Here is a 10,399-nt window from a genome sequence, read left to right as displayed (position 1 = left end):
TACATACTAAAGTGCACCCATGATTTATCTGGCATTACAAAGTTTTGTACACAAGGAAACGATATTTATAATTAAATTGATTCCTACTTCTCCATGGCTGTCATTCCTTTACTTGAGTTAACATTTCCTGCTTTCCACAATCACACTCACTAAATAAGCATAAGCTTCATGAGTAAATTTAACTATAACATTATCACATTACATATAACCTTATAAAAATTTGCACCCATCATAATCAAACTAAATATTTTATAAATTATATTCCATCCCATGACTCATTAGGAGGCGCTCATAATATTTGGAAATTGTCATAATACTCATATATGACTTTAACAACGCATACCTCATTCTCATAGAATACTTTTAACATAATAGACTTATATTCTTTATAAGTCATGTTAATATATTCATATTGATATCTTCATAAAACTATTTATAGCAATGTAGATATAATTATACAACTCTAAATTGTACAATACAATTCACCTTCACTTGCTTGAAAGGAACTTATTCCGATTCCGTAAGATCCTGTCCCAACCCTTGCTTCACCAAAACCTAATCAATAATACATCACTTTAAGTGTTATGACTGTTTTAGAAGTTGCTCATAAAAATTAATAATACCACAACATCAATCCATAATACTCAATTATGTAATTTGAATTAATCATCTATATATCTTCACTAGACATAATATGAATTCAATTTATCAAAACCCCTTACTTAAAATTCTTGGGTTCATAGGAATTCATCATAAATTTCAAGTATTAGTTATTATTATCAATTCATATACTATGAATCACATAAATATCACTTTTATTTACTGTTACTCCTCTGAATTTCAACATAGAAATCAATTGGTAAGATTAGGGTTATAAAACCCCAAATTCATTTCTGCCATAATTCATCGGTTAGTTAACATAATGAACTTACCCTTAATTCTAGAAGTAGAAATTGATTTTTGCTAACCTCATTTCTAATCTCATCTTGTTTCTCCTTCAAATTTGGTGGAATCTCCTAACCTTCATGTATCCTTTACTCTAAAACGAGAGTGTGTGAAATGAGAGTCATAAAGGACTCTCGGTTCTTTTATCAGATTTTTAACTCGTCAGTGTTACCACGGCATGGTGATACTTCGGCCACGCCGTGGGGCATAAAGTTGCATCATTAACTTACCACATCGTCGTTTTCTCATTATTTATGATAATTTTGTTCCGTCACTAAAAAGATTCGTCACAAAATAATATAACATCCTACTTTCAACCGCACCTTGGTTTCGCTTTCTCCAAGTCATGGTGGTTCGAAGTACATTGCCTTCACTAATCATTTTACGTCAACCAGTTTAACGCCTCTAGCAACGCACTATGGTGCTACTCTTACCATGTCGTGGTCTGTGCAATTTACTCATTCTTAAGGATTTTTCCTATTTTACACTTGTCTACAATATCCCATCCCTTATTACATTAAGTCCCTTTTATTATGAACTTATTTGCTTGATTACACTCTCAAGTTAAGTTATTTCTCTACTATGAAATTAAGAACTCTACTCATATTCATAAGTTACATAAAATGACCAAAATACCCTTTTTGGTCTAATACTTTTATTATAACATTTCTTAACTCTTTAACACATACACATGTATATTTCACAGTATTACTACATTATGGATTATAATTTACTCAAAATTAGACAACTGTTACAAGTTCTCCTCCCTTTAAAGGATTTCATCCCTTAAATCTAGTTAAAATAAGTGCAGGTATTTAATTTTAAACTCTTCTTCGGGTTCCCACATAACGCCCGCTCCTCTATGATGTTTCCATTAAACATTCATAAGTCTTATCTTTTTGTTTCGTAGTTTTTTTTCTTTTTTACCCAAAATCTCTTCTGGTTGTTCTTAATACCTCAATTTCTTATCTACCTCCACATCAGTCAACAGTAATTCTTGAGATGTATAAATAATATTTTCCATAAACACGACACATGAAACACATTATGAATACCATCAAGTTCACTTGGCAGTTTAAGGCGATATGCAACCTTATCAACTCTTTGTAAAATTTCAAATGTTCTGATAAATTAGAGACTTAATTTTCCTTTTTTCCTAAAATGGAATATACCTTTCCACGGGGATACTTTTAACATCACCATATCCTCAACCCGGAACTATATTGGTTTTCGACATTTATTGGCATACTGCTTTTAGTGGTCTTGAGCAATTCTTATATATTTGTTGAAGATAAAACCTTAAAGATCGAAAAGAATCACACAGATAAGTAACAAGAACACGATATTTATCAAACTGGTGCTGCATAATTAATAGTCACGCCTCAGAAGAACTCGATGAAGAATTACTTCTGTAGAGGCGTAAAATAGGGTTACAAAGATAATATCAGAGTTAACTAAAACATGATGCATGCATGCACCTTATATACTCTAACCCTAGCAATTAATACGAGTGGACATGCCCAACTCGTTTATACAAACGGACTAAACAAACAGGCCCAACGACGCAATACATAATACTCAACAATCTCCCCCTTTGCGTCAATGGAGACCATGGTCCATCAATTGGTGATTCGATTCTGCACTTCGCAGACTTTGGGAATGAAGCTTAACAGCAGCTTGCAAACCTGGATATACCACAAGATCATATTCGAGAAACACTGCACATCATCCTTCTGGTTGCCCTTGAACTTCTTAACTAGATCCAAAACAAACTCTAGACGAGTATACTACGAACCATCCTTCCTTGTAAATTTTTCCTGGCTTTAACTTATCAAAGTCCTTCGGAGCTTCCTTAGGAACAACGCTCGGTTTCTTCCTTAAAACAGTGGAAATATCCACATCCATCGATCCAACTTCTTGAATGTATGACTTGATCATAAGTTGAAGATGGGACATCACAGGTTCGTACTTCTCTTTCTCTTGCAACAACATGTTGAAAAGCACCATCCAGTCATGGGGGTTCAGGCAAGGCAGGTCTGTGAGGGTAAATTCGTAGGCTTGACAAGCTGATCCTCTCGCAACCTTAAACTTAGCATTGGGAATGTATCGGGTCTCGATCGGCCCAGTGACTTTCACAGCAACAATCTTGTTCACACTCCACGTTTCAAACTGGGGCTTCATGTGCTTCAAGTAAAAGGCGAACAACATTTGATCTGCCCTGCTGTTAGTGAACGGTGCATTCGCAACCTTCACAAAGGCATGAAACCTGAAAGCCTTTGGAGTGATTGGAAGGTCGAGTTGCGAATCCTGGGTGTTTTAAATATCAAAGGAGGCAACTGGATCCAACCAATATTGGCTTGTTAGATCTACAGCTTGGTTCTGGATACGCTTCAGGGTCCACTCAGGAAATAACAACATTTTGCTCTTGAGAGTGGCCTGAGCTTCCTTTTCAACCCTTTCCTTTTCTTCTGCTTCCTTGACGATGCGAACATGTTCATCTAATTTTGCTTCGCGAGCCTTCCGCCTTTTGAGCTCAGCTTCATCAGGCTCTTCGTCTTCGTCGTCATTGCCAATAAATGGTTCGTTTTCAAACAGTTTTTCTTTCCCTTTGGGCTCTTGCTTGACGACAGGTTTTGCAGGGGCTGTGAGAGGTTCGTTCCTTTGAGCATTGGAGCCACCTTCTCCCCCTTGTTTCGAAAAAGACTCGGGTTTTGAAACACCCTCCAAACGGTGTAACATAGCAAACACCGGACTGAGCTTCTCACTTAAATGCTTCTTAACAATTATTGAAATCATCGGATCCCTAGTCTCGATGATATCGGAGAGCAGTCCAGTGACATCGGTGATACAGCTTCTCACCACTGCCTTCTCAGATAGCAAATCATTGACTTGCTTTTCAGCGTGCTGAAGCTTTACATTCAACACCTTGCATTTTTGTTCCTTCATGGCGAGAACATCCATAATTTTGTTTTCCATCGCCAAGTCATCCTGAAGCTTTGTAATTTTCTCAAGGATGGAAGATTGGAATGCTTCTTGATCAGTCTGAAATACCTTGCGAAGTTCAACAAAGTTGGCTTTTTCAGCTGTGAACAAAGCACCCACACTCTGAATGGCTTTATTTGCAGTGACAATGTTGGAGTTGTAAGTAGTCTTGTAATCTTCCATGAACTCAATGGTGTCAGTAATTAGTTTATCGACTTTTTCGATCGTTGATTTGCAGACTTCAGCAGAATCAAATATTGCCTTGGACATTGTTGTTGTATTAGCAGCATGGTCCTTCGTGACTCGCTCGAGGATGGACTCAACAACTGCTTTTGAGTATGCCTCAGAAGAAGAGGCCTTGGATGCGAGAAGCAGCTGATCTATCTTCTCGTGAAGAGACTTGAGTTCTCCTTTCGTAACAGAAGCTTCATCTTCACTGTCAATCCTTATTTGGAAAGGACTGTAAGTGAATCCGCCCAAATCATCATCTTCGTCTCCAAAAATCATGTCAGAGTCGTCAGTGCGAATTGGAGAGATAAATGGTGCAACGTGGCTTGAGAATCCTGAAGTAGTAGCCCCCGTGTCAGATACGTTGACTGAACTTACGGGTGCAGCAGAGGTATTAGGTGGGATGGTAGAATCAGTGAAAATAGGAGTAGAAATAGTAACTGTTGTTCGTTGAGATGATACGGGTGGTGGGCAAGGTGCAACGGTGATAGGGATAGAAGTGGTGGTTTTTGGTGAAGGAGGAGGAGCAGGAACAGAATCGTTAATTGATGGGGTTACCTCACGATTCGGAGATGGTGCCTTAGTGCAAACATGTGATTCATCGTGAACTTGTTTTTCCTCCTCAGTGCGAACAGGCCCTTCTTCTTCATTACGAACCTGCTGGTTATCTTCAATGCGAACCTCATACTCGAATTCAGAGCTTTCGCCTTCACTTTGATATGGAGAAGGAGTTGGAGACTTTCGCCGTCTAGCAGGCTGCTTTCGCCGTTCTGGAGCAGCAGTAGATGCAGCAGGAGCCTTTCGCTCTTTGGGTTGAGGTTTCGCAGCCTCAGATGGTCCTTCCTTTGTTGTGTCTTTCTTGCTAGATGGCCCTTCTTTTGTTGTGTATTTCTTGCTAGACTTCTTGGACCCTCTTCTTCCTTTCTTGCCCTTGTCAGCCTCAACTAGAATTTCTTGCTAGAATCTCTTGAAATCCAGAGGGTGTAAGAGCGCGATAACCCTCTAAGATTTTGATGCTGGCAGGCACATCATGGAACATGGCCTCAGGGATCGATCCAATGAAGGAAAACTTTGAGTTATCGGCCACAATGATGCCAGTAGTTTGTAAGGTTGCGATCGAAGCCATCAGAGCATCATACATCACTGGAATTTTAAGTCGGTGAATCGCCCTGTTAACAATAATCGTCCAAAATCTCGCACAAGAGATCTCACTATGATGAGTGACAGAATGAGTGCTCTGTATGACTTGAGCCCAGAGGATTGAACCATAATCGACATTCTGACCAGTATAAAGCCCATACATGAGACCCATAAAGAGAGCTTACTTGCACAGTCGCTGCCGGTGACCCTTTGAGAAAAAGCTTTGAATAGAATTGTGAACAGAGCATTCCATGTGAGAGGAAGGTTGGGTTTCTTGAATTTGGAAACGGCAGTGAGAGTTTCCTTGTACCCCATTTGGTAGAACATCTCCAAGATAGCAGCGTTTGGAATGGTTTCTGGGTTAACCATGTTGTCAGAATGAGGAAGCCCTAACAAATTACAGAAACGGGTTTTAGAAATCGAGGTTGTTTGGTTGTGGAGGTCGAAGTAGATCCATTGTTCATCATTCACATAGTTTGTCGTTGTGTATGCCTTGGAGAGAATCGACATCGGAACATTCTCAAGTTGAGACATCGTGATTGTAAGAGGGGAGTATTTCAGGCACTCGATAAGAGGTAGCATGTAAGGATCATACTTAACTGGGTCCAAATCGATGATGAGGTTTTGGTGTTGCTTGATGGCAAAAAGTGTCGAGTGAACAGTTTTATCTGGAACAGATGTGTTTCCAGATGAAGTTGCCATTGGTGAACTTGAGGAAGAAGATGAACAGTAGAGAGCTTTTTGATCGTTTAGAGATTTTTGAAAGTGGTAATGAGAGATAGAACCGTCAAAATCATTATATACGATTCGATATGGGAGGAAAATCAGGAGAGAGATTGCATCGGTTATTGAAACGTCGCCTGAAAAAGCACGACTTGACAACTGTAGAGGTGTCAGATCCGTGCGTCACGCGACGATAAAGTAGCTCTCGATTCAAATTATCACACGCCCATTTGAATTCTTATCTCTTAAGATATGTCGCGTCAGCGTATCCCCTTTCGTAGTGAAGTAACGTTATGAATCTATATGCCACGAACGTTTAGTTCAACGAACATGGATACAACTGCGAACCTGAAATACCATTAGTAACCACTAGCCAGACTTTTTGAAAATCAAAGGGATCTTCGTGCAAGAGTGTCAAAGATAAAGAAATAAATCTAAACATTTCTGCGGGATTTAGTGATGCCTGAAGAAAGACATGAAACTGTGGATCCCGGGCATCGATCTCTTCCTTCAAAGTAAAGAGAGACTAAGAAGTGTCTGTGTGGTTTCCCGTTGAATAACGATCAAATGTTTGATGAGAAACATTGAAAGGCTTCTTTTGATACGACTTATAGAGGGTGGTTCACTCTTCTACCGAACTACGAACTTGACATAAGTGCGAAAGTTGGAAGAAGTACTCGTGTGACCAGTGTAGTCAGTTGAACGAGTAGGTTTGAAAGAGTTTTAGTGACTTGGAGAATAATAGAAATCTCAAAAAAAAAAAAAAAAAACTGGATCCATTCGGAAGAAACATCTTAGGACTAGAATATGTCATTAGGATCACACAAAAGAAAAGAGATTTCTTGGCACAAACCACGAAAGTGGACTTTCGTTAATTCCTTGGTGAATATACTAGAACATTTGATTGTTCACCATTAATTCATGAAATGTATTGAATTTTGGGTTTCACTTAGTTCGTGGTTTACGAAACTAAGATCATGAACACAGATGTTGTGTAACCATAAACCTAAGTGGTAATATCTGAGAGTCTCAAGGGTTACATGTATGAATGCGAAAGTAATGGAGAAATGTAAAGATGGTTATTAGAAAGCGAAAGTACCTCTGCAATGAGAAAGTGACCATGCAGATAACTCTTAACTCAATGTGAGAAGAGTAAGGTAGCTCATGACTGATGTGAATTAGCAGCCTGATTTGGAAGAATTGATTGGTAGTATCAACTCATTAAGGCTTCTCATTCGAGTCGTTGAGGCTTAGGTCAACATGCAGCAGCATGCTTCTAGGGACACTTAGCTAATACATAAGTAAAGAGAGTTATACCTGCCCCATCACACGAATTGATAGTTGTTGCGAACATCTTCTTCCATGATCTTGGTGTGAATTTATTAATTTTGGAATTTTCAGTTTTGTGAAAATAAAAGTAAAAAAATAAGAAAATAAACACAAGATGAAAATATTTTTGTAATTTTATTTTTCTGAAAAGCAATAAAATAGAAACAAATAAAGTATTTTTGGTTTTTGAGAAATTTCTGAAAAGAAATAAAAACAGAAAGTATACAATTGGAAAAGAAAAATAAGCAATAATATACAAAAAGTACAAAAGGATATATGAAAAACCAAACCACGAATAAACAGTGTTCTGCGAACTACTGCGAACGTACGCACCGATTCACATCCATAAATACGACAGCAAATGAACAATTGACTGCGAGTCACTGTGAACGTTCGCACTAATTCGCAGTGAAACTTTATGAGTGCAAAAATGGTTTTGGTACAGATTCAGCTTCCATCATTCCCAGCCCTTGAAGTATTCTATTAAAGGTTGTTTCAGGTAGGGCCTTAGTGAATATGTCAGCTAACTGATTAACGGATCTAACGAAATGTATCTCGACGTTTCCATCTTCCACGTAATCTTTTATGAAGTGATACCTCAGTGCTATATGTTTCTTCTTTGAGTGTTGCACTGGGTTGTGACAAATGCCAATTGCACTATCAGAGTCACAGTAAAGAGGGATTCATCTCATACTTAATCCATAGTCGCGAAGCTGGAACCTTATAAAAATTCCCACCATTCCAAACTTAGCAAGTAAGGTCTTCGTGTAAGCTTCCTGATTTATAAAAATTCCCTCCTGTCTCTGTCTAATGTTTAATCCAAGGAAAACGTTAATTGGACCCACTGAGCTCATCTCAAATTTAGTTTCCATCAACTTTCGGAACTCAGCTGTTAGGTTGGGATTAGTGGATCCGAAGATGATGTCATCAACATAGATTTGGACGATCATAAAGTGGTCACCCTCTTTCTTGAGAAATAAGGTTGGGTCAACCGAACCTTGTTTGAATTTGGACATTTTAAGAAAACGAGTTAATGTTTCATACCAGGCTCTTGGAGCTTGCTTTAGACCATAGACTGCCTTGTCGAGAATATAGCAGTGGTTGGGATACTTTTCATTCACGAACCCAGGTGGTTGCTCTACGTAAACATTCTCTTCCAGTTCACCATTTAGGAACGCACACTTCACGTCCATTTGAAAAACTTCCAGGTTTTTATGTGCCGCATATGCCAAGAATATGCGAACGGATTCCAACCTTGCAACTTGTGCGAAGGTCTCTTCATAGTCAATAACTTCTTCTTGACAATAACCTTTGACCATAAGTCTTGCTTTGTTCCTGATCACGTTCCCTTCTTTATCCATCTTGTTGCGAAATACCCATTTCAAACCAACAACTGATGCATCTGGTGGAGTTGGAATTAATCTCCAAACCTTGTTACGTTCAAACTCATGGAGTTCATCTTGCATTGGTTGCACCCAATCATAGTGATCAAGAGCAATGTCGATGGTTTTGGGCTCTATCTTGGATACAAACGAATTGAACATATAAAATTCTACTTTTGAAAATAATGTCGTTTGCTTCGCTTTTAGTTGGGATCGGGTAAGGACACCGACAGAAGATTCACCAATGACTTGAGCTTTTGGGTGATCTCTGGTCCATTTGGTCATACGAGGATAATTGGTTTCTAAGGATGGATTTAGTTCAGCATTAATTTCCTCAAGTTCTGATTGAACGAATTCAGCGTCCGAATCATCATTCGCTTCCTTATTCTCCCCCTCGAATGATGCGAACTCATTAACTTCAGGAATCGAATCATCGCCTACGAACGGAGGTTCATGAGTTATTGAAGGAGATGAACAATCTCCATCAGAAGGAGGCTCAGATGGAATAGGTGAAGCGAAACCCTCCCCCTGCAGTGGAGTATTCATGTTTTGAGGTGTTGCATCCTCCCCTTGGAAATGTGTATTAGATTCAGAATTCGCCCCCTGGAGAGTAGTGTTCGTGTCTTGAGGGATGTTCGCAGTAGGTGGCTGTTGTGGCATGTCTTTCGCAGCATCATCAATGATCTTCTTAAGTTCGTCTACTTTGTTATCAGCTGCCTTGGCTTCAGATGTGATGGCTTTCTCAGGTTCATCGAACAGTAACATGAATTCCTCATATAGGTTGGAAATGGGAGTAACGACAGGACTGGGCTTAGGAAAGATTTCCTGTATTTGACTTTCGTTTGACTGAATCCTCTTCAGATAGTTGTCATCAAACGTGACATAATAGGTTTCTTTGATTTTCTTTGAGCGTTTGTTGAGAACCCTGTATGCCTTAGAGGTCAGTGAATACCCTAAGAATATTCCCTCATCAACTTTCGCATCGAACTTGTTTCGTTGTTCCTTAGAGTTGAAGATGAATCACCTGGAACCAAAAACGTGGAAAACTTGACATTAGGTCTGCGATTATTTAAAATTTCATATGGAGTAATAGAAAATCGCTTATTCAAGATGGATCTGTTTTGGGTAAAGCAAGCACTAGTGATAGCATCTGCCCAGAAGTAGAGTGGCAGACATGCGAACGTTAGCATGGTTCGTGCATCTTCACATAAGGAACGGTTTCGTCTTTCAACTACGACATTCTGTTGTGGAGTGTAGGGAGTAGAGAAGTTGTGTGTGACTCCCTTTTCAGCAAGAAATTCTTCAAACGCTTGGTTTTTGAATTCTAGCCCGTTGTCGCTGCGAACGTTGCGAACCAGCTTTCGCAGTTGAAGCTCAATTTGCTTGATAAAATCTTTGAGCTTTGGCGTTGCTTCAGATTTCTATCTAAGAAAGAACACCCAAGTGAAACGAGAAAAATTATCTAAAATTACTAGAATATACTTACTACCACCAACGCTTTCAATAGCAGAAGGTCCACACAGATCGATGTGTAGAAGTTCCAAAGGTTCGATGACTTTCGTGTTCACGATAGTTGGATGACTTTTTCTACCTTGCTTTCCCATCTCACAGGCTGCACACAAATGATCCTTTTCGAATTTCAACAGAGGAAGTCCTCGCACATGATCACC

General features: G+C 39.1%; 1 protein-coding gene across 1 annotated transcript; it reads right to left on the bottom strand.

Moving 5' to 3' along the window:
• Positions 1–6,317: 6,317 nt before the first annotated feature.
• LOC145131190 (uncharacterized) lies at positions 6,318–9,494 on the bottom strand. The gene is made up of 3 exons (XM_079065918.1): positions 8,823–9,494; positions 8,473–8,708; positions 6,318–6,366 (listed from the first exon to the last, which is right to left on the bottom strand). Exons 1-3 carry the CDS (start codon positions 9,492–9,494, stop codon positions 6,318–6,320), a joined length of 957 nt encoding a protein of 318 aa, XP_078922044.1.
• Between the last annotated feature and the right edge of the window lie 905 nt (positions 9,495–10,399).

This window comes from Lactuca virosa, chromosome 8 (assembly GCF_052849685.1).
Source record: "Lactuca virosa cultivar CGN04683 chromosome 8, Lactuca_virosa_CGN04683_v6, whole genome shotgun sequence".
NCBI lineage: Eukaryota > Viridiplantae > Streptophyta > Magnoliopsida > Asterales > Asteraceae > Lactuca > Lactuca virosa.
Note: the sequence above shows the minus strand (reverse complement) of the source record. Positions and strands in the feature narration are given on the sequence as shown.